Genomic DNA, 26,576 nt, shown 5'->3' with positions numbered 1-26,576 from the left:
AAAATGTCCATTATTCGAAATATGTAACTCTTACAAAAGCTTTTTACTAAAAAAATGGTCGTGTAATCTTTGTTTCTTTCGCTTTTATTATCGATAACTCTTGGCCCTATTAGACCAAGCAAGAAAGTAGTATTTGTGCGCTTTTATGCGTTCCTCTGCAGTTGTGAAAATTGTTTTCTAAGATATATGATAAGCAAAAGGAGAACAAAGAGAATGTGTTTCATTATGTTTAATATTTAACAAATGCTATTTTAGAAATCGATGTGTATTCGATGTCCGTAATATTTTAATGTTAATTTCTACAGATTCCCACGTTTTCGCTAAAGTCACAATATAAACAACAAGTGAAGTAAAAGTGTTAATTTGTCTTGAAATGGTTGCCGATGAACACACTAACAAGAATCTAAATGAAATGCAATTATACTGAAACTGATATGATATTTAAACGAATGACGATAGCATGGATTGTGAATAAAATGCTATTTTGTCCAAACTGAGACCTTAAAAAAGCACCACCACAGGTATGGAATATGTAGTAAAATGTATTAAAAAGCTCCTGTTCAAACTGTTATGTCTTTTCATCACGTCCAAGAAACGGTAGGTTTTGATAGAAATACGTCTCGAACGGTAGGCCGGAGTAAGTTTTATTTCGAAGCCACTCTTCCATACAGGCGAGTGCCATGGGTTGGTAGTCGTAATAAAACTTATTGGCAAATATTTCCTTGCGCGAAACAAGTTCTTGAAGATCTCCAGCCCCGTACACACATACGCCCCTCACGAACCTTCCGCGACAAACACTCACACCACCCCAGATAGCGTAGGTAGCCAGCCAGGGCTTCTTGTCTGGAACTCCTGAAAGGAAAATAGAACAAATATTTACCATATCGTAAACGAGACATGAAGCAAATCAAACGAGAATAGTAATTTTCATGAGACGATTTTCATCGGATGTCATAAAAATTCTATGGAAATGTAACAAGTTTGGGATTCTTTTATCAGTTTTAATGAAATTTAAAACATAACTGTTGTACTTTTCGTGTAAGGCAGTTATGTGGTTTTGTAAACATGATGTAGAAACAAGAGACCATTGGGCATAGACCCATAGCCTTAACTCTCTAGGTAAAACCGTTAGTCAATCTTGACACGAAAAGACCGCGTTGGAAATATATCTTTACAATAAATAATGTATTCATTGAATATTTGATGATGTTTATAGAACCAAAAACAAAATAAAAAATATTTCTTCCCGAGAACACCGAAATAAAAGCATTTGACTTAAAATAGAACTATGTTTATGCTGCAGGTAGTCCCAAAGGTCTGGTAAACAAAATTGAAAACTGTAAAACAACACTATATAGCTGCAACTCATGAATCATTCATAAACGTCGAAATACAAACGCCTCGGCGCCAAATGTCTTGTCCTGCACTGACAAATGTACATTTGAAAACTAATTCTCCAATTACTGTATGACGACTAGGCAATTTTCATGCATACATCTTTTATTTATTCATTTATGTGCACATTGAGATGAAGTCCGAATTATTCTGACGTCTTATCGCCTTTTTCATATCGGTCTGTCGTCGATTAACCGACGACAGACCGATATGAAAAAAGTCGATAAAACGTCAGAATAATTTGGACTAATTGAGATGATCATCTTCTAGGTTAAATTCATGATGGTGATTGTAAGCCTTTTTTTGTTAGATAATTATAACTTATACTATTATCCAGAAAACCCTATAATTTCATATGTTGGAACACCAAAATATCACTATTACTGATTTTGTTGTATACAATTATATGAATTAACCCGTCTTTTTAAGCAGCGAATGTAACACTCACTGCTGAATGGAGACAAACTTATAACTGCAGGGCATTTTGTTATACATTTTCGTCGTACGTGTATTGTTACTGTTAGGGTAATTGCAATTTCTACAAACATTATATTGCAACTGGAGGATGTAAATAACCATATACATGCTAATTATGTACAATAGACTGCATTCGTTGTGTGTGAGAATATGCTTGGATGCATGTAATATTTCCGGCATTATATATAAATATTTATCAATATGTAATCCAGGATAGTGAGTTCAGTGTATATCACATTTGCATGTATAAGCGTATATTCATCAATAAAATATAACTATATACATGTATGGCAAGCCAAGTTGTCATTTATGCATGGAGCAATGTTGNTGTCTCGAAACGAATTCCTGCAGTATATTGTGGATAAAATGTGAGCATCCTTATATCTAACCTAAAGTACATGTAGCTAACTATCTAAACATCACTCCCTCTAGACAATCATCCGTCTACAGGTTAACGTTGGTATATCTCTAAACCCTAATACACGTATTCTGTGGATCTCTTAACCTCAATACCTGTATATAGTGTATACCTATAGATATATGACTATACATGTAGCTTTGAGAAATCATTTCTGAAAAAAAAACAATCCCTCGCGGAATTTTTATGAAAAATAATAAAGATAAAATAAGCAAAATTTAATCCATAAAAGCGTTCTGGGTGTAAAAAAAATACATCGGGGCTACACACGGAACTCGAACTATCCATCTAACTGATTGAGTCTCAAGCCGACTACAAATATAGTCGCACAACGACATTAAGGGGAGGTTACTGTGTATACGAAAAACCGCAGTGCAGCGGAACAGGGGTCTTAAACACACACTTACAAAATGTATATACATACTTATAATGAATCCATTTCTCTTCTTGGACTTCCTATATATCGAGTGCCTGTTATCTCCCTAACAAATACCTGTCTGTTTCCGAACAGGGTTCTCCCCAGTTTTTTTTAAAGCTGATATGTTTCTTTTTTAACGAACTTTCAAGACGGACACGCTTATAATTATAATACCTTATAAATAGGTACTTTTATTTACCAAACTTTTGATGAACATTAAAACCAAAGAAAGAAATAATTGTCCCTTATGTCTGATTTTTTTCAGCAATATTACTGTTTAAAATATTCTAAAAAAAATACAATTTATAGAAAGGTGTATGAGTATTGTACATTGAATAATAGATATGACATTTGTGTCTTATCTTTACATTTGTATTCCTTACTTTATGCCATTTAAAATAATTTAAAGAAGAAATATTTAAAAGCTGTTAATGTTACATAAGGGAAACACTTACATGAAAAAGTTTATATCACAGTTCCTATTATGTTAAGAGAAAATGTTTAAATAAAATGTGCAGTGTTTTTATTTCCTCTAAAATTGTATTAAATACTGCTTTTAGTCAATTTGATCAAAGATTAAAACCGCATTTCTATTTGGGTCAAAACAACAAATCCGGATTTTCATTCCGCTTTCCGGTCTGTACTTTACACAATCCAAGATGGCGACCATCACTAACTGAATACACACGTTACATAATGCAATCATATGCGAGTAAATTAATTGAATATGACTCAGGCATGGCCTGGAGAGAGCGAAGCTCGTACATTTGTTTCAATAATATAGAATACTTTTTTAATCATAACATTACCCATTTTAATATATACAAAATGTACCTGTAATTGTTTTTTTATTATATACTTGAATCTGTTGCTGGGCAAAATCATACATCCTTGTACTTATGTGTGCTCTGTTTTAGAATGATCCACATTCACACTACACAAATATGACGCATCACATGTTAGTTTGAAGTTGACTGACTATTAGACCATATTGATAGTAAAAGAATCATCATTTGGTTCTAATTTTATCCAAGAATACCAGTATGCTCATAATAATATGTATTATTATTTTTATCCAAAAGAAACAAATGCCATTTGAAAGAAAAACATAGAGTAAACATGATAATGTGAGTTGTAGGCAGATATGCCAATCCATGAAGAATGTATCTGTTTTTAATTTTAATATATTTAGCATGTTAGACATAGCAGTTTAGAGACTGTCACGTCTTCCACCACTATAAATATAAAATGAAGATTTTAGATTTTTCTTTTAATAATTCAGATAATCCATGCGAAGTGATGAAATTTAATGTTTGTGCTGATTATATACGTTAAAAACTATCTACAGCAGGGGATTCCTCCTCTTCATCGTCGTTGTTGTTATAAAGTTTTTGTAGATACCTAGAGATAGTTTGGCATATCAGCTAAAACCATTTGTTTACATATTATTTATTTACACTTTTTTTTTTCTTTTTTTTTCTCAATATAATTCTTTTGATTTCCAGAAATGGTACATAAATATTAATATTAATATTTCCTATTTGTCTTCATTGCTTATTTTTAAATATTGTTAGTGAGGGGGGCTGTGGGGTTCCGAAAACCAGTTATACTATTTTATTAAAAAATATTGGGAAACAACTACATCACTAAGAATATAAAGCTTTACAACATGTTAATTATATATCTAACCTGTGTTTAATATGCATAAATTAAACTATTTGGTGAGATTGAATTTCCAAACTCATCAGTGGATGGCCTTGTGTGATACAATGGACGTTTTGGCCCTTATCTGTTGGGTGCGGTAATTTAATCCCATCAAATGTTTATACATGCAGCTCCATCAACACATTATTTTTCTTTTCTCTTCATAATATGTATACATATATATATACCGGTATATATTTTATATGTCTTTTCAATATCAAAATAAAGGGTTAGAATTTAAACCAGTGGTCTGCTACTATGTTTGGAAAGGGCTTAAATAGGCTATGCCTGATGCCCAATCCATTTGTACTTTGACAATAAAATGTATTGAAATTCAACCATTTGTTTGCAAGTCAAGTTTCTGGATGGACACCATCGTATAACTTTGTGTAATCATACTGATTTTTATTTTGCGATTTTTATCATGTTTTCCTAGATGTTTGATTAATATCCTTATTATGTCATTGTCAAATTTGAGGGTCCAAAGATTGTGTGTTTTGTTGTGTTCAGTGATGATTGTGTTGATGGCATTGATGTCAGTTTCATGATGGACTTGTTGTTCTTGAGTCAATATTAGTGTTAAATGTGAATAAATGTTTCATATGTATTTTACCTGGTTTTTACCTGTGTTCTCCCACATTATCTGTATCATGTATGCAGTACTGTCATATACATATACATGTAGCTTTGATGTAGTCTATTTTCATCATTTTTAGACATTTTTTCATATCATGTACCATATTCATCAGCTAGATCATACAAAACAGTAACGTGAAATCCACAAATATATACAACCAATCTTTTGCATTTAGAGTGACATTGTGATAAATGTGCTTGTTATGGAATTTTTATTTGGTGCTTTGCTAGGATTTCTTAAAATCCTGGACTTATCTGTGATTTTTATTGACTTTCCATTATTTCACCTTTAGTAAGTTAGTGCTATTATATTAGTTTTATATCATGTATCTTTGTGCATGTGTGTATTTTATGAATATGATTGATTTGATCAACCAGCACTGAGTATTCCATGTGTACATGTAATTGATTCGTTTTATTTATTTTCATTCCCAGCTTTGCATCTGTTTTTGCATATTTAATAATAATACATGATATCTGTCTTTACTGATTATATTTGTCATACATTGCTAGCTAAATATAGTTCTATTTTATGAAATCTTTATATAACATACATGTAAATGTATAATAAAAAAATATAAAATTGATTTAATATGAAATTAATAAAAGCAGATTTTCAGTTAATGTATTTTGATGTGTTTTTATTAAGTAATAACTGGAATATTGTATATATTGATTCATAATTCTAGTAAATATTACGAAAAATCAGGAAATATATTTGTTAAATATTCCTATGACTAACACAGTATTTCCTATTGGTGAACAGGTAAATACAGGTAAATAATCTACCTGTACTATACCAGAACAGACTATAATGACACATCTATTGTTGTCCAGTGTTTATATAATTCCTTTGATCAGAAAAAAAAGTGGGAGAAAGGAGACCCTAAGGTAATTGCATTTAGGCTCCAGTGAGCACGCTTGCCGGACACGGGTTGCTTGTCGTCCGGTCCCCCTTCCCACTAATTACAGGCCCCCTGTGGCAATACGCCTATCGTGCAACAGACCACTAGGGTAATTGTTGGACTTGGGCCGCCTTATGATTTATTCATTGTCAATTTCTTGTGTAAAAAGACACCATCCAGTACAAATAACACGGTCATACGGTTCATACGGTTCAGTACTGTTCATAGTCTAAGGTGATACGGGTCAATTAAGGTGGCTCCACACATCGTCATCAGCGTCCATTTTCGTGACGTTCTTCCGGAAAAAGTACAGCTCGGACTTTATTATCTTGATCGAAATGTGCATGTACACCGTGTCGTCATTTCCGTATTGCGTATCGGGCATTCAATATCGTAGTGCAAATTATAGTAACACCTGGGCCGTTTTCGTTTAAACGGTCAAACCGATCGGACCACTGTTGTTCGTTTATTAAATAAGGTGGGACCTAGTAATCTGATGCTACTTTCAGGCGAGCCTTGAGAAGGCCTTGCAAGGCCTGCATACACATTTTCAGGTCCGCCAGGATTTATACTCAAAATTGTTACATTTATAAACGGTCAAACCGTTTGCTCCGCATAAACGAACAGGCCCCTGGTAAACAATAGTACACGTGCGTGCCGATGATATGTCAACACCCGATATCGAGATTTTACCGGGAAATGTATAATCACACGTACTTTAGGAATAAAGCTTTCCAATTCATAGATATAAACAGACTCACGGGAAGACAGTGACATGATACCAAACGACCTCAAGAAGGTCATATAGGAAACGCATGGAATGCGGACGTACCGACCTCACATGTGCATATCGTGTGCTTACACGAGTTCATAAGCTCGTGGTCGTTACGATTTTCATTGTTATAATCGTGTTTACAAATGTAGTCTTCTTACTCTGTGAAAATAATGTTTTGTAAAATATCAAGATACCTATGAAATGCATGTGTGAGTGCACGTGAGAACGGCATACCATGCGATAGCCTCTTGTCACATATGTACCTGACATGTAAATATAAATATACCGTGAGTTAGCGGACTGTGGAATGATGTCCAAAGTGTATACATGACTGAGGGTAACTTTGTTCCATTAAAGAACAATAAATTGATAATTTTGATATCATATTTTTGATTTATTTCCATCATTTTTGTTATATGTAAACAGAGTCAACTGTCATTGTGTAAATGTCACCCCTCTGCAAAAAGTTCCGATTTTTTTTCAAGGAAGATAACTCTCACCCGGATCGAAGTGATTATAAAATGTAAAATAAATTAATTATAAAGCCATTGTGTATATTTTGTTCAATTTCCCATTCTATATGTATAGATCATTGTGTCCTGTTTTCTTTTAGCTTGTAGATAATCACTTTTATCCGTACAAATTCAATAAAAAACACTTTGTGTAACATGTGTTACCTATTTTGCGATAAATAAAATATTTGTAGGGTTAATTAGAAATGCTTCTTTTCATTTTATTATTGTTGTTATTGTTCCGTACAATGCCACACACACAAAAAAAACCGGAAAATATTAAAATTGACGAAAATTCAATTTTTTGGTATTTTTCCCACTATCGGAAAGTTTAGATTTTCATAAAATCAACTCTGCGTAGTTGCATAACCATTATATGAAAGTTTCAACGAATTTTGCTGGTTAATTGCGAAAGTGGGGAGAACCCATGCCACTTAACATGCCTCTTTTTCCAATTCCTGTGTATAGCGGGTATAATTCACTCTCCATTATCATCGCAATCTCGATACATAACAATATTTGTGATCAATATCACACTTTTCATTGGACACGGCCATATACAGATAATTATCACCTCTTTAGGTATCCTGCTGTAAATCACACGTCTTACCTAGTTGCTCTTCAAACAATAGACCGTACTACCAAGGAATCTAATTTCTGAAAGGAACAATGGGCGCTGTATCGACCCTGATTTATTGCACCCCGAGTAAATATTGGCGATAGATAAGAATTATCACTCGTTTTTCGGAACATAAATCGATTCGAAAAAATGAGTGATATTAAGTGTGTCCTTTTGATATTTAAATTGTATGAATACTTACCCGTGTAGCCACCAGGGGCTCGGACATTCTGATCGTGGTGAAGGGTCGCCCAATAATATTCATCCGGGCTCTTCACCTCCTCCAACCAGACCAACAAGTCTTTCGATGTTTGGTTGTTTAATATGAAATCGACAAACTTCCTACTGAATATTCCATACGCACTTCCCTTTACTACAGAAATGTTGTGTGGTGGGTCCTCCTTCTTCTTGCCCGTGTTATGAAGTTTTTTGCCGATCACAACAAACTTTGTTTTATACCTTGCACTCATCATTCGACCGGGTTCCGTAATACCTTCGATATCATTAGCACCATTATATAAGCGGAGTATTTTCACCAGTTCTCTATTTGTTTTTAAAGGAAACTGTTGACTTGGTAAATTTATGAAATATTTCCATTTTACTTTTGCTGCTAGTAAGTCGCGCATACAGTTCAGGTCCGCCCTGAGTCTCGACATTCCTTCATATAGCACGTCCTCTAGTTTTGAAGTGATGAAGATGTTGTCAAAACATTTCACTATTGACCTGACAGCTTCATGAACTACATGTTTGGCACTTAAATCTACGTGTAAACAGTATATATTATGGGGTCTATAAATAGCTCGTAACAATCGTTCTGCCTGTCCCACGTCCTTGTAAAGGAGAATACTGTAAGCGACTGGGAAATTCCTTTCCTCGTATGAAACAGTTTCGATGCCCATATAACGTCTGTCACGTTTAAATTTGGCACAATCTTTTGTCAATTCTATATACAAATTTTCAGCTAAAGTTATATTCTTTACATCTGCAACACTTATCTGTTTTGCTTTATTTATTTCAGATTGATCTCCTTCTATTATTTTAGCACATTCTACATTCAATACCTGTCGCTGCGGTCCATTGAGACTGTTTTTAATCACGTGCACTGACGGAAATTCATTCGACGTAGACAAATTCCTAAGCAGATATGGTGATCGGATTAAGCGGTTATCAAGAACAACATTGTTTTGAATCAAAAACGTTATTATTAAGCCAAAAGTGATAAGCAAGCTTAAGATTTTTAATTTCCGCTTTTTCCACATTTTCCTGTCGCTACTTCATCTGGTAGACTCCTCTTCCTTGAATCGTACCTATAACAGAACAAAAATATAATTATAATTAGTATGAACCAAATCTCTTAACAATTTTCGATTTTAACAGAAAAAGATTGGTGTCTAGATGAATGAAAGTATTTTCGATCCGATCGTAAACGTGGCCAATTAAGCAGAGATAGATAATGTTAAAGCATGCTAAAAACTGGTATTGCTGAAGACGCTAGAGTGAGTTCACGTTTGTATTATTAGCATGTCCAGCTCGTCAACAGTGTTCATGTGACCGAGTTTAGAATCATGTTCCCATGTAAAGATAATTACTTTTGAGATTTGAGACACCATGAAATCGCCCTTGATTAGCCCAATCACCAGTAAATATTGTCGTCATGTGACAGGGAAGGGAGAAAGGTCCCGTGTTCAGATTGGGATATTTAAGTTTGGTGGGACAGTGAAATTGCCCTTGATTGGCCCAATCAATGTTAATGCTGCCGTTGAATTAACAGATGAGATATCATGGTCCCTTGTAAAGATTTTCAAGCTCCGTTCCAGTAGAAGACACATGAAACCCGTCCTTGATTTGCCTAATTACCAGTAAATTTTTCGTCATATCCAGTCCTTTTACATTTTGAGGAACACTACATTATGTTTTTACACCACTTCTTCGTGATATATGTCACCTTACTGTCACGTGTATATCTTTTTATTAAGTAGAATAAGTGTATATAAATGCGTATTAACTATAACATGTTAAATATATTTGACTCAAAAAAGAAACATATATTTTGATAGGATGTCGAATAAATGTATCTTTCAAATATTTAAAAAAAAACAAAAAAAACAGAATGCTGACAGTTCATTAAGCCTTTGGCAATAACACAGTAACACGCTATGTCAGTTTTGATTTGAACAAGTGGCTTTGACCTATATTTAACTAGAAATTATGAATACTACTACCAAATGAAACCCAACTCATGACCACGAGAAATATGCAGGTACCCGTATGCAATAATATATACTCACAAAAATGGGAATATAAGCTGTATGCTATAGTATATTTTCACAATCTATATTAACTTTGATACTTGTAATTTACACACATAAATAGACTCTATATGACCTACGTACTGCTACTGCTAGTTTGGCAGCACATTAATTCACTTAAGTGTTACAAATGTTTGACCATAATTTAATAATAATTGCCTTTAGTTATTCTTGATAACATATTTAGCATGACGCTCATCTTGCATATGGTCAAGATACAATTAACAATGTACAATATAAGATGAAAGGTACAATATTTACAGCTTTGAGAGATAAACATGTATAAAATACCGGATGAGAGAGATCATAAATCATTCCAAATAACATTGCTTTGCAGATTACTTAAATTCTGAATGTAAAGCACAATTTCTAATTCTATTTGGTAAAAGATTCCTTGAAAGACGCCCTCTAAAAATGTGTGTCGCAAGACAAGGCAAGTAAAACACATTGGTAGATGACAATCTTGTAGTTCTACCCTGAACATCAGACATATGCGTAATATCATTCAAATTATGTAGAGCTAAATTGTTAAGTATCTTGTACATAAGAACCGCTTGGTCGTATAAAATTCGTTTGTGAAAAGACAACCAATTCAGTTTTTTGAGCATATCACAGGAAGATATGATTTTAAAACGTTCGTATAATATATTTCTAGCCTAGGCTCCACGCAATACTGTCTTTTACCTAATATTGTTTTCAAAGTCATCCAAAACATAGATTGACACTATGATTCACAAAAGCTGTAAAACAAATTCAAACGATCCTCTCATGGCTCCTATACCAAGCGTTATTGTTGTACTGATCCGAAATTCGAAATTGCCGTCATGGCTTCTTGATTAGTTAACCTGGTGTTTAATAAGAAAACCACTATGTATCTCTAAAACAGTTTGATGAACAATGTAAATCATTCAAAATTTGTTGCAAACATTAGAAAACAGTAAACAATATTGCCGGTTTAAATGACTGTTATGGCATAAGCAAAAAGATTCTTAAAAAAAATCTTTTCAAATTGGTTTTTAATAGTCTGAAGCTTAGTTTAAGATTTTTTCCCACCGTTTTAGCCTTTCCTTCATCTTTTGTGCCCCTTGTCCCCTTTGACACATCTACTGTTTACCCAACCGCTACCTTGTGGCACTATATCACCTTGTATTGATAACAGTAAAACAATTTATTAACATCACATAACACGAATCTATTGACAACGACACACAAGTTGATAACCATAGAACAGTCATCTTAAGTACTAAGAAAATACCGGCCTTTTTATTGAAAAAGTGCTAGACAAGGTCCTAATTATACAAACATTTATAAATCTTTGTCATTTTCGTTACAAGCCGTGTGCATTCTTTTGAGCACAGGAGAAGAACATTAATCTACTTGGTTTCTTTGTAATTCTGTTATCAGGTAAATGTGGCTAGGTGAACTGGCATGACCTTTCGATCGTAGACACCGTCCTTGTATGACCACTATTTGTATTCTGTTGTGAAGAAGTTAAACCATAAGTTTTGACGTAACCCCAGTAGCAGCAATCTTCATGAGATGTAATCATAGTTATTTCTCTAGTTCTTCACATGTGTGTCTTCCTTTAAAGCCGGAAAAGATCAGCATATCACGCCCTAACGAGAGATAGCCTCGTGTAGAATGACGCGATATACGTCATAACAATAGTATGAAGTCACGTCAGCAATGTATTGACGTCATGTCAACAGTAGCAGACCGTGGAAGACAATTCTGGATTCTCTGGAAAAAACATGCAACCAACGCGTTAATTTCATGCGATGACCGCTTGTCGGCGGATTTGTGAGTGAAACAGGATGGGAGAAAAGCAATCATCCCCTACCTTGAGGGTGTGATACCCCTCTCACAAACTCTAATTCTCGGGTAAGACAATCAAGAATATCATCCCTCGGGTTGGAGATTTCACTGCCACTCCCTCAAGGTAGGGGAAGATTCTATAAATGATAGTTTGGGCAGTTTGCATTGTGTTGATGTCTTCAAAGGATCATTTCAATACTGAAAACACCGTTTAAGTCATCAATAATTTATATTCACATTTTCGTTCCAACCTCGAATTAAACATAACAATTAAACTGTTAAATTGAATCATAACATCAATTACTATTACACGCAATTAGATGCTTTACAAATAAAAACTGCTTTTGGATCTTTCCATCCCAAAGTTAAGTTATCTCAAATTAGCTCAAATTCAAGAAATTTCTGATGGACATTTTTCGTTTAACGGAAGCGGTTACCTTAGAAAACACTTTGACAGTTGTTACATCATTTGGTAAAACATTTTGTTTTAGGTATCATAAAAAAACAATCCAGAGAGCTATAATAGAATAGTTTTCTCTGTTGATTTGAACGTAACGACATGGATGTAAATGGATATTCCTGCTTCACATTTATAATGAAATCCATGACATGGTTTGTAGTCAAATGTATTGCATACCATCCTCAATATTTCAATTTGGCATTTTAACCATTGAAGAAAACCCCACCACTAAATGAATGTTTAACTTCATTTTGCTTTTGGTGATTTTGAATAAAGCAATTAAATCAATTTTATTACGTCAAGGCCACATATCAATAAAACGGTTAAATAATCGTCTGCAAATAGATCTGCAATGATAGCTCTCGGTGAGGTACCAATGTAATGTTACTTTTACACCACTCAGAACAAACGTAGAAAAAATGTATAATTCAAAAGCAATCAATGTGTCACATACCAAGGTAACGGGTGGAAGTGTTAATGGTGAACTTTGTTAGATTTAGCAATGGTAAACGAGAGCAGCCATTTGTGTTTTAAAAATGGTCGAAAGCAAGCATATGATACTTTGTATCATATCACAGGAATGAAATATGTATGTAATTATTGAAAACTTTACCACTGTCAATTGTATATCTATGTACTGTAAAGCGCCTTAGAGTGGCTTTTGTTAGCTAGATAGGGCGCTATATCAAATGTTGTATATCTATTTTATTTATTTAAAAATACTATATGATGGTTTTCAAATATTTTACAACTGACATAAACCTTGCTCTGTCACCACTCACCATAGGTAACTGATTTTCCAGAAAAATGTTGGCATTTGTATTGCAGAATGATAGACTGTAAGAGTCCTGGATATATGAACATTACTAATCACTATTTGCGCAGAATTTAAACAAATTTGATTTTCAAATGGACAAAAGTGAAAGCAAATACACGTACACATAAGTGTATGGATCCTGACAAGGATTCATACATCAGATTTTGATCGCTTACATTTACTTTACAAAGCAATTTGAAATATTGTCTTTATCATCAACGCTAGATACTTAATAAGATATGCTGATATTACATAATTCGGTAAGATCGATACAAATGTACCGATGCCGGAGAAAATAAAATCTTTCTATGGTTAATAAATCATTGTATAAATCTTAACGGAATTTAATAATTTATGGAAGCGTTTTAAGCTTAATAAGCTTATGTCACAATTGTTTTATTACATGACGATCGGCATACAGGATCATATACGAAAGACTACATTTGAGCCCACTGAGTCATATGGGCGCGTTTGTGGGGTTTGTAAATTGAGATAACTGAGACTGATGTTCCCACCTTTAGATAAAGAAGTTAGACAAGCTTTACTGTAATGTAAGCTCATGCTGATATTCGAACTTTACCGTTTGCCATAACGAAATGCGTTTAGTCGACCTTACTAAATGTGTTTTGTACTCAATTACATAGATTATTTAGGTACAGAACACAGTTAATATCAAATGTGTTTTGTCGGCCACTGTCGGCCATCGTACTAAAAGTTGATGTTTCACAGCTTTGTATTCTGGCTTCGTTTAAAAAGCTGTCAAGATTTTGTATAGTGTTGACGACATCTCTGTATCAGTATTTACAATAGAGTACTGAACAACACTATCATACCATCTCTGAACCCTGTTTTTATCACAAAACTATCCGAATTTGGTCGCATCTATAGATAACTTCTAGGTCTAAGCCAGGGAAACATGGGGCTCCTAAAAGGATTCAATAAGTTTACGCCTATTCGGTTATTGATACTGGTAACCGGTTCGTGGTCTTCCGATCGAGTAACCGGTTAACTGGCTTACCGTTGACAACCCTAATGTATTGATATCCAACAGTAACCAATAAATACCCTCTATTTATTCAATGGACGCCAGTTGCAGTGAAAAAATACACTACACCCTTTGGTTCAACAAACCGGTGCATGTTACATGTGAGCCGGGATATGGTCCTTCGGTATCATACATAGAATTTTTTTTTACTTAAATAACATTAAATAACATTATCTAAAGCGTCTTTGGCTAAAATATTTTTCAGAATACACAAGTAAAATGTTGTTTGATACGCATTATATAATACAACACATACAACAATGTTGCTTTTGTTATCAACATTTATTTCAGTCTCATGGTGTAATATTTAAGATCACTATTTGTCTCGGGGGATTGTTCTTAAGGCCCCCGACACTGGCAGTTTTTAACAAACAAATATATGGATACTACTACTAGTATGTACATTTTCCCATGATATACATATATATTCAGGTATCAACACCCCGGGAAATACAATTTATCAATCCCTTAAAGGACGCTTCAATGAACAGTCTAATGTTAAATATATAATGCAATTACTAAACAGTCATACAAGTTTTAGAAAACAAATCCGATTTTTCAGCTGATTGCCTCACATCACTGATAAAATTAATCAACGATGGTTTGAAAAAAGAACTAATAGGTAGCTCCCGGATTAGACATCATATAGGCCGACCTCAACTGGGATACTGGGAGATACTGGGAGATACTGTCAATCCCTGGCATATACCCTCCTCTCTGATTTAATTTGGAAACACCATCGTGTTTGAACCGGTGCTCCCACTTGTACGTCTTACAACCACAACTGTATGTAACGATAGTTGAGTAAAAAAGGCCTAGGGTATTCGTTGAAAATTCTCGATTAATTTCAAGTTTGTCGAATGGTTATAAATTGCATAGCCGTCAACTGTCACAAGGTAATTTAGTATTTACTGTTGTGTATCATCAGGTTTATCTGAACAAGGTATCGTTGTCCCATGAGGTACAGAGTACAAATATTCGTTGTCTATGTTAGCTGTTGACAAACATGAAGGATCATATTTGCTCATCTGCCTATATAATGTTGTTGACACGTATTTACAAATGATAGCAGCTCTATTGTCAAATCCCTCTATGTATTGGGTGACCAGCAAATGCATGAGAAAATCATTCCAAGGACATTGACCTTTTTCTACCTTTCGACTTTTCTTTTTCATTGTTTTTCACACATTCCAATAACCGTTTAATCGTACCGTCTTTATGGAACAGCGATTTTAGAATCTATAAACTCAAAGTAAACAACTTATTTCGCTTTATTACATAATGGTGTACACTACCTATGTCACACACCACAACAAATCAACACCTTAGCAGCAATATTGTTACTCACTTTGAAGATTATAACACAGAGACTTACAAAATACTCCAGCTTAATTTTCAGTAATTTAGTGTACATGTCCTATATGGATTAAGCGTAAGTTAATCTTCCTTTTTAACATTAAACGGCTTCATCACACACACAACAAGGTCAATTTCCTTCAACATCCATATTGGTACTTACCTTAAACATTGACTCATTAACATCGATATTAGTAGGTTTCGGGTATTTCCTATGTTACTGCTACATTGCCATACACAGGAACACGATGCTCATGCATGTTAAGGTGCGAGGGTTTTATGTGCTCGTAAGTGTAGAATCACGTGATAAGAAGACTTCACTGATTATGAAAACGTCACGTATCCACTAAGGTTAGGTAGATTTTTAAACTAACTGGCCCTAAAAGGATTTTGTTGACTGACAAAATGACTGCAATGGACGATTATCAGGTATATAATGTGAATTTTATGAAGGTGACTTGTTTGTGGAATTTCGTTCATTTTGTGTTTTCGCGTGGATTCAAATTATATACCACCGTGAAAAAATGATGTTTTATTTATTTCTACATCGAGTGGGAATACGAAATAATTTTGTTCAAATAGTGACCCACAACTTTTGTTGTTTCTGGTTACATATCTCGTCCTTTTGTTTTTTTCATTTTGCCAACACGCTAGAACGGCATACAATAAATGTAAACTACAGGTGGTTTTGGTATTTCGCAGCGAAATAACGATATTTAACTTCTTTAAAATGTCGTCGATTCGTCGTTTTCTCTTTTCGGTTAGCATGTACAAATGAAAGATTTAATAAACAATGTGTAAATTGTCTCCAATCACCAAAGTCAAGATGTGGAAAAGTGGAGGTGGAAGAATTGAAGTGACAGTCATAATTTTGAAATTAAATGTCATTAGTATCTAAAATATATCAAAAGGGTTTCAGTTTTAGTGTGACGTAGCAAGTGTATTACTGTAATAAACTTCTAGCGTTCTATCAACATGCCTTGATGATAGATTCCTAGTGACTAACCTCACGAAGGATTCAAAGTCAAATGCTACTTCGGGACACAATTCAATCAAATTCAATATCTAAATGCTTTAGGCAGTTTATATTTTGGGATTGCTTTTCAGTCCTTCAAGAAAATGTCACTTTTCTCATTTCTACAGTATCGATAGCACTGTTTATTACTGGCGGTATTCTCATGGTTCGTATAACACAAAGCGAGTAAGCGTTTCATAATTTATTGTTATTTCTTTTCTCATTTTCTGTTTTTTCTAGGATCATATCATCAACTATTTTCCCATATTTCACTATTTGTCCTTTTACTATGATTCGATAAGTGTCTGTGTGGTAAAAATTATCTCTACGGATCATCCGCCAAGTCTGTCAGGCCAGGATGTCAAATTCCAAGTAGACGGAGAAAACGTTACAACTACCTGGTCATGGCTTAAGTGGATACAGTTGTGCTTGATAACTGTTTAAAACTGTTACACGAAATTCAATTAGTTCATGTACCCTTCACAGTGACCTCAGATATATAATGCACTAGGATAACAGCGAACAGAACCCTAAAACAGGTGTCAAGGTGAATTCACTTCGCGGGCATATTTTAACAAGCAATATCTTCCCTTCATAAACTCAGGCTTTGTTGTGTAGCTACCACATCTGGAATATATTTCTTCGTCGTAATGAATTCAGCTAAATATATTCTGGAGATATATTCATCTTTTTTCGTCCTGACATATGTAACACTCATTAAACCTTATAAATAGATCAGAGCAAAAGACCCCAATTTAATAACAACGAAAAACAAGCGTGTTAGTGAATTTCCTTATGATTTACTCCCAATTGTTAAATTTTCGCTTAGACGGAGAAAACTTTAATCAAACGCACAGCAAGTATACTTTTATCTCGTTCTTTACCATAACAGTATTGACGTTGTATAAAGCAATATCTCCGACAGTGTGGGAACAGATAGGTACCGTTATAAATATCAGTCACGTTCGTCGGTTATAAAAAGAGTTCTCTTAGCTTGTCTAATCAAATAAATAGGTATCAATATATATGTTGAGGGACAGAAAATGTTCTTACGTATGTATTGATCGAATGAAAAAATAGCAGCTCAATTTACGTCTTATCTAGGCTAGAATAAAGCATACTTCTTTTAATCTTGAAACGTCCAATAAGCAATGATAATTATGTTTCAGTGATCCCACAGACAAACTAACATCCATATTTAGAGGACGTGTTAAAGTATGTGTCGTCAAAGTATTAAGGCGTGTTAGTATATGTGTAGTGATGGTGTGAGGACGTGTTAGTATATGAGTAGTGATGGTGTGAGGCCGTGTTAGTGTATGTGTACTGATGGTGTGAGGACGTGTAAGTATATGTGTAGTGATGATGTGAGGACGTGTTAGTGTTTGTGTAGTGATGGTGTGAGGACGTATTAGTATATGTGTAGTGATGGTGTGAGAACGTGTTAGTGTATGTGTAGTGATGGTGTTAGGCCGTGTTAGTGTATGTGTAGTGATGGTGTGAGAACGTGTTAGTATATGTGTAGTGATGGTGTGAGGACGTGTTAGTATATGTGTAGTGATGGTGTGAGGACGTGTTAGTATATGTGTAGTGATGGTGTGAGGACGTGTTAGTGTATGTGTAGTGATGGTGTGAGGACGTGTTAGTATATGTGTAGTGATGGTGTGAGGACGTGTTAGTGTATGTGTAGTGATGGTGTGAGGACGTGTTAGTATATGTGTAGTGATGGTGTGAGGACGTGTTAGTGTATGTGTAGTGATGGTGTGAGGACGTGTTAGTATATGTGTAGTGATGGTGTGAGGACGTGTTAGTGTATGTGTAGTGATGGTGTGAGGACGTGTTAGTATATGTGTAGTGATGGTGTGAGGACGTGTTAGTGTATGTGTAGTGATGGTGTGAGGACGTGTTAGTATATGTGTAGTGATGGTGTGAGGACGTGTTAGTGTATGTGTAGTGATGGTGTGAGGACGTGTTAGTATATGTGTAGTGATGGTGTGAGGACGTGTTAGTGTATGTGTAGTGATGGTGTGAGGACGTGTTAGTATATGTGTAGTGATGGTGTGAGGACGTGTTAGTGTATGTGTAGTGATGGTGTGAGGACGTGTTAGTATATGTGTAGTGATGGTGTGAGGACGTGTTAGTGTATGTGTAGTGATGGTGTGAGGACGTGTTAGTATATGTGTAGTGATGGTGTGAGGACGTGTTAGTGTATGTGTAGTGATGGTGTGAGGACGTGTTAGTATATGTGTAGTGATGGTGTGAGGACGTGTTAGTGTATGTGTAGTGATGGTGTGAGGACGTGTTAGTATATGTGTAGTGATGGTGTGAGGACGTGTTAGTATATGTGTAGTGATGGTGTGAGGACGTGTTAGTATATGTGTAGTGATGGTGTGAGGACGTGTTAGTATATGTGTAGTGATGGTGTGAGGACGTGTTAGTATATGTGTAGTGATGGTGTGAGGACGTGTTAGTATATGTGTAGTGATGGTGTGAGGACGTGTTAGTATATGTGTAGTGATGGTGTGAGGACGTGTTAGTGTATGTGTAGTGATGGTGTGAGGACGTGTTAGTATATGTGTAGTGATGGTGTGAGGACGTGTTAGTGTATGTGTAGTGATGGTGTGAGGACGTGTTAGTATATGTGTAGTGATGGTGTGAGGACGTGTTAGTGTATGTGTAGTGATGGTGTGAGGACGTGTTAGTATATGTGTAGTGATGGTGTGAGGACGTGTTAGTGTATGTGTAGTGATGGTGTGAGGACGTGTTAGTATATGTGTAGTGATGGTGTGAGGACGTGTTAGTGTATGTGTAGTGATGGTGTGAGGACGTGTTAGTATATGTGTAGTGATGGTGTGAGGACGTGTTAGTGTATGTGTAGTGATGGTGTGAGGACGTGTTAGTATATGTGTAGTGATGGTGTGAGGACGTGTTAGTGTATGTGTAGTGATGGTGTGAGGACGTGTTAGTATATGTGTAGTGATGGTGTGAGGACGTGTTAGTGTATGTGTAGTGATGGTGTGAGGACGTGTTAGTATATGTGTAGTGATGGTGTGAGGACGTGTTAGTGTATGTGTAGTGATGGTGTGAGGACGTGTTAGTATATGTGTAGTGATGGTGTGAGGACGTGTTAGTGTATGTGTAGTGATGGTGTGAGGACGTGTTAGTATATGTGTAGTGATGGTGTGAGGACGTGTTAGTGTATGTGTAGTGATGGTGTGAGGACGTGTTAGTATATGTGTAGTGATGGTGTGAGGACGTGTTAGTGTATGTGTAGTGATGGTGTGAGGACGTGTTAGTATATGTGTAGTGATGGTGTGAGGACGTGTTAGTGTATGTGTAGTGATGGTGTGAGGACGTGTTAGTATATGTGTAGTGATGGTGTGAGGACGTGTTAGTGTATGTGTACTGATGGTGTGAGGACGTGTTAGTATATGTGTAGTGATGGTGTGAGGACGTGTTAGTATATGTGTAGTGATGGTGTGAGGACGTGTTAGTGTATGTGTAGTGATGGTGTGAGGACGTGTTAGTATATGTGTAGTGATGGTGTGAGGACGTGTTAGTATATGTGTAGTGATGGTGTGAGGACGTGTTAGTGTATGTGTACTGATGGTGTGAGGGCGTGTTAGTATATGTGTAGTGATTGTGTGAGGACGTGTTAGTATATGTGTAGTAATGGTGTGAGGACGTGTTAGTGAATGTGTTGTTAGAGTGTGAGTGCGTGTTAGTGTATTTTGTTAGTGCGTGTTAGTGTATGTGTAGTCAGAGCGTGATAACGTGTAAGTATATGTGTAGTGATGATGTAAGGGAGTGTTAGTGTATGTGTAATGAGTATGCCAGTTGTGTAAGTATATGTGTACTAATAGTGTGAGGCCGTGTTAGTGTATGTGTTATTACTATGCCAGTCGTGTAAGTGTATGTGTAATGATGTCAGAGAGGTTTTGCTTGTATATATGGGTGTCTCGATGTTTTTGTCTGTGTGTATTTTAGATTACATGTGTGGGGTTTTGTTCGTTTTAAGTAGTCATCTTTTAAACGGCGGAGATAAATTGATAGCATGTCTTATATGCAAATTATTCGAGTCCCTGTCTGTCTTATATAGAAAATTAAATGAGATATCTTATATGCGATATAAGATATCTTATATAGTATATATGATATCTTATATACTTATATAAGATATCTCATTAAAATTCTGTATGAGATATCTCATATAGGATATAAGATATCTTATATATTATATAAGATATCTGATATCTTATATAAGATATCTTATATACGATATGAGATATCTAATATACTATATGAGATATCTTATATAATATATAAGATATCTTATATCCTATATGAGATATCTCATACAGAATTTAAATGAGATATCTTATATAAGTATATAAGATATCATATATACTATATAAGATATCTTATATCGCATATAAGATATCTCATTTAATTTTCTATATAAGATATCTCATATAATATATAAGAATTCTCATATAGCTATATAAGATATCTTATATAATTGAAATCTCGTTGCTATATAAGATATCTGATATAGAATGAGATTTCGTGGCATTAAAAACCAGAAACTAATTTCTCCCTCGAGAATCATTCGGAGCACATTCAGGATTGCATTGGGCGCAATGGCGGAGAGGGATGGTACGAATGTTGTATTTTCCCTAGGCCTAGCTCGCCTTGTCTCTCTTATAGCGGCCAAAGCAGAGGCTGCCATTTCCCGCACTCTTGAAGTGGGCTCAGACATAATGGCGGCGACAGGAACACGTGTTGTTACAACAAGCCTACTGTCCCTACGTAGATCCTCGAGATATTCCGGACGGGGAGACTTCATTTTCGACATTTTGTTAAAATCTCGTTCCTATATAAGATATCTTATTTAGTAACGAAACTTTAATTATATAAGATATCTTATATATTATATAAGATATCTTATATAGAAAATTAAATGAGATATCTTATATACACTATAAAATATAACATATATATTATATAAGATATCTTATATAGCATTTCATTTAATTTCTATATAAGATATCTCATATAGTATATAAGATATCTTATATATTATATAAGATATCTCATATACTATATGAGATATCTTATATACGATATAAGATATCTTATATAGTATATAAGATATCTCATATGCTATATAAGATATCTTTTTTTTTTTTTTGAAATACAGGATCGACATTGCTCCTTGAATAAATGTTAAGTTGGCTTGCCATACATATTAGACATTGACAACACCAAAATAGTGACAAGAATATACATTCCAATGAGAGCTACTCAGACCATTGAGATCCAGTTCCAAGAATCTGCCTAGAATTGGTGAATTATATATTCATCCCTTGAGAAGGTTTTAAAGACGGCATCAAACGCTTTTCATTCTTCAGATCCTGATCGGTAGCTTATTACCAATATCAATTATACAGTAATTGTCTTTGTTTTTCATTACAATTAATCAACATATCTTCACACGATGACGTAATAAAAGCTTTACTAAGCAACGGGCTACTACGTTTTACTATTGTTAACAGTGCAAGAGTGCAAACGGTTCCAACGATTTTTGGCCACTTTTGTCACTAGTTCCATGGATCTCAAAATTGATCATAACAGTTGATCGGTACTAATCCAAACATGAAAGCATTTGTAAGAATACGCATTCGTATAATTTTTGAACATCGCATACTTCCACTGAGTACAAAAAGAGCCACATACGGCATCACTCCAATGATTAATTAAGTAACTAGCCACCGATAGCGTATACTCCATGTTATGTTGCCTGAACGTTTAAAAAAACTACATAGTGCTAATGACTCGAACATGTATTTTTAGCATTTCGTATGTAATAGACATGTCGTCTCCTATTTCAGCTTAGCACGTCACGATTCCACTTCAATTTTACTATGTAAAAACGAAATGTTATGGTAATATAAACGGTTTAATGCTAACTGTCCGTTGGGATAGGATCGAAAAGATTCATGTCACTTTTTGAATGTGACCACTAACAGAGCACCTTAAGAGTTCACGAGCAACCCATCTGAATCACGTGACGTATACATCTTAACCTTGATTTAATACATAATGTGTTGAAACAAAGCAAACACTGATGTTTCTATGTTTTCATACCCACTATTAAGGTTTGCAGGGGATATCCTGTTAATGTCGGTGGCATTTTTAGGGCAACATTGCGAACATGGTATGATGGATTATTGTTCCGTTGTTCAGGTCTCTCTCACGATATGAAATACACGAGTACTAGTATATTTATTTACACATCACCTACGGCGAAGATCGTTCGAGGAAATTAAGATAAATAAGATCGATCAATTGATGAACTACTAGTATTTAATTAATTCGTTTGTTGATTGATTCATTAATCAATTTCATCTCGATTGCCTATTAACACGTCCGCACATCGATAGACTAGATAAACAAATTACATTAAAGAAAGCTGAACTGAGTAGACAATAGAAAAGTCAATAGTTGGGCCCTGCAGACATTGTCTCATGTTTAGGGATCCATTAAAATAGACGGTAACAGATACCACACAAACGTAGTGGTTTACTAGAATTTAAATCAATTGGAGCTAAAACTCCGTCATCTGATCTAACCCCAAAACACACTTTCTCCATTATGAAACCTATGAATATTGTATAGCATTCCACCAAATCTTATTACGTACATGATCACGTGAAAACTAGATATCCGTGTACAATTTAAAACTTCTTAGTACTCGCATGAAGCTACCGTCTGCAATTAATAACTTAGACAATGAGTTTATTAGGTAAAACTTTGGATATTTTTTTATGAAACATTCCTTAATTTAACCCTTCCGAAAACAGCAATAGGGATTTCCATATTTCTACTCCATTGCATCTTAAAGGATATCACAAAGGGATTGAATTCAATAGGCTGAATATTTAACATTGTTAAGGGAGATAGTTCACGAAAATTATTTTTCGATTTTGAGTATGTTAAATTGTGCTTGCATACTTACAGAATTTCCACCTTTAAAATAATATGCATTATGCTTTCAGGAAGGAAAGATTTGTCTTATCAATTAATGTTTATATAAAAATAATCAAGCTGAAGTTTTCAAACCACCATGTTGTTTCGAATATCAGAACATGCATTAATTCTAGTAATTATTATTGATTAAAAAGTATGTTTTTGTTAACAGTTTCATTACTTAAAGAGTCAATATATATACCAAGTTCCTTGCGGTATCGTTCACATGGGGTTAGACTTATTCCAATAGGAAAAATATGTTTACACTATACAAGTTAAATGGAATAGAAGTGAATGATTTTAATCCTGTCGCTACCTGAAGTTTTACAATCACTCTTTTTGCCCATTAGGAGGTGTATCGCTAGGTACTTTTCTAAGAAAGATAGCTATTTATTTTAAGGTGAAATTTTAACATATTTGAAAAGTAACAGTTTCGAAGCTGTTGATCAGGTTGACTTATTAACCCGTGTTCCCTGAGGGTCAACTACCGGTCCATTGCTAACATGCTTATTTATAAATTATATGACATTTTCTCATACTTTGCTTTATTTATTCATAGTTGATATATATGAGAGTGTAGTAATGTAATAATGTTTTGCCTAACGTTTTTACTGACCTGATAAGAAATCAATCTGGTGTATGTGGTGTGTATTGAGCGAGGTGATATCGCCTTTATCACTTTAACGTTGGTTGCATCACTGTTGGCCGGGTGACCGATGATAACAATGTCTTTATCCGTTATCAGTATCGCCCTGTGAATTGTGTGTTGACAGTGAGTGACAAAGTACAGACTTACACGTACATCAATCAGCGTTAGGTTTGACAGAGACGTGCTACATGTAGAGCTCGCAAGAGGCGTGCTAATCTCTGGCTTGAAAAATCACAGCGACAACGCCCAGTGAAACAATATAATCGTTTTAAAAAGCGAATGAAGACTAAATTCTTCAAGTCTTGTATTAACTTAAACATTAAAAACATTCTTAAATGTTGAACTTTCTGCTTATAAGATATACCTGTAAATAGTTTTACCTATAAATTATAAAACAAAGGTCCTCCTTAAGATCAAAGTAACATTCTAGGCACGCAAGGTTTATCCCGACTAGCTATTGTTAATCTACCTCCCTATAAAAGTACTTCTTTAATAAGAGATGTTTTCTGTACGTTCCTCGAAATACATTCCAATAAAGATCTGAAAAGGCTTTTGTTCAGATCATGTAAGATAAACAATGAAAACGAACAGATTACATTTAGGAATACTGTTTTGTTAAAATGTTGAAATTCATGTCTGAGGAGAGGAAGGTGTGAAGAGCAGTATTAATCGACACGAAAGCCCCTATCGATGGGGACTACTAATACGACATATGTATTTGATGAAGATATCGGGTTTTGAACGCAATCTAGCAAAGGTTTCTGACGTCTGACTAACCTGGGCTTATTTGACCCTTGACCTTTATGGTAATTTCGGAAGTCAGATATCGTTTCCATTGAAATTTGGAGTGTCTAACCACACGTCAAAAGGACCTCCCTTTCCAACCTATGAATCAAATCTCTTTTTTGGGAGTCAAAAATATACTTCGGAGGGTTCATGAAAGTACCGCTTCCCTACATATGTTAGAGATATCTGGGGGGTATAACATATATTTTTAAAGAAACAAATGATATTGCTTCCATGCATGTCAGTACAACACTTATATCAACTGTCCTTCAACTCGAATTAAATCCAGAGGCTATGGATTTGTGAAAACCGCCCCATTTCGTCTTGAGAAGAATACAGTATATTCTCTCGCTATATTAAGGTGGCTGTGATTTCGATATCCACATATTTAATAACACCATGTGTAATCAAACAGTCGTACGTCGATATTTGAAAGCTCTGCAGTACAATACCCAATTTCCTTCACGAAAGATTATCGCCAGAGGGGTAGCTATGTATATACTTAATATCGTGAAATTTTCGCTGTGTATAAATATTCGTGGTTTTTATGGTTCCTATTGAATTTCGAAAATTATTTCATGTGTTACTGTAGCGTTTTTCATAATACGTTACCAATTCTTAACAATTATATACCCTTGTTGGGATGACCGTGCGGTTATATGAACTTGAGAAAGCGAATTCGATCGAGGCGAAGTCGAGGTCAATGTCACATGTCCATGTCCATATAGAACCACATATTCACCGAAATAGAGCACCTTAATTGGTATATTAGATATGAAATTAACATGATGTTTTATCATTGATAAAATTGAAAAGTTGTAAGTAAATCATCAAGAGGAAAGAACTGCGTTTGCAGAGAGCATTGTGACGTTTCAATTGAAGTGACGTCATAAAGGGGACATAAACCTGATGTTTCAAAAAAATAGAAAACCGATTCAAACATCACAATTCATCAACATTCCCGTAGTTGTGGTTCAACCAATGAGAATGTTAGAAAAAAACAGATCTAAATTAACATGGATCAAATGTTATATCATGCCTGTACAGCAAAATGTCTATTGTAGTGAATGACGTGTATAGTGTGACTGACATGTATGTATATTATTACATGTAGTGTGACTGACGTGTATATAATATGTAGTGTGACTGACGTGTATATTACATGTAGTGTGACTGACGTGTACATTACATGTAGTATGTCTGACGTGTATATTACATGAAGTGAGACTGACGTGTATAGTACATGTATACTGCCTGACGTGAATATTACATGTAGCATGACTGACGGGTATATATCATGTAGTGTGACTGACGTGTATGTTACATGTAGTATGTCTGACGTGTATATTACATGTAAGGTGACTGACGTGTATATTACATGTATAATGTGTATATAATATGTAGTGTGACTGTCGTGTATATTACATGTAGTGTGAGTG

At 34.8% G+C, this 26,576-nt stretch overlaps 1 protein-coding gene across 4 annotated transcripts in view; it reads right to left on the bottom strand.

The window, feature by feature from the left end:
- Positions 1-214: 214 nt before the first annotated feature.
- The window catches only part of LOC110456784 (beta-1,3-galactosyl-O-glycosyl-glycoprotein beta-1,6-N-acetylglucosaminyltransferase-like), a 38,388-nt gene continuing 12,026 nt past the window's right edge, over positions 215-26,576 (bottom strand). For 3 of the 4 annotated variants that reach the window (XM_021507745.1, XM_021507742.1, XM_021507743.1), the window contains 2 exons: positions 8,062-9,166; positions 215-852 (listed from right to left, as the gene is read on the bottom strand). In XM_021507745.1, coding sequence (XP_021363420.1) covers positions 569-852; positions 8,062-9,118 — 1,341 coding nt within the window. In that variant the 5' untranslated portion in view covers positions 9,119-9,166 and the 3' untranslated portion in view covers positions 215-568. Of the gene's footprint in view, positions 853-8,061; positions 9,167-15,824; positions 15,961-26,576 lie in introns of those variants that run through there. The other variant, XM_021507744.1, reaches the window with a different exon arrangement.

The sequence above is a fragment of the Mizuhopecten yessoensis genome, unplaced genomic scaffold (genome assembly GCF_002113885.1).
Source record: "Mizuhopecten yessoensis strain PY_sf001 unplaced genomic scaffold, ASM211388v2 scaffold8841, whole genome shotgun sequence".
Classification (NCBI taxonomy): Eukaryota; Metazoa; Mollusca; class Bivalvia; order Pectinida; family Pectinidae; genus Mizuhopecten; species Mizuhopecten yessoensis.
Note: the sequence above shows the minus strand (reverse complement) of the source record. Positions and strands in the feature narration are given on the sequence as shown.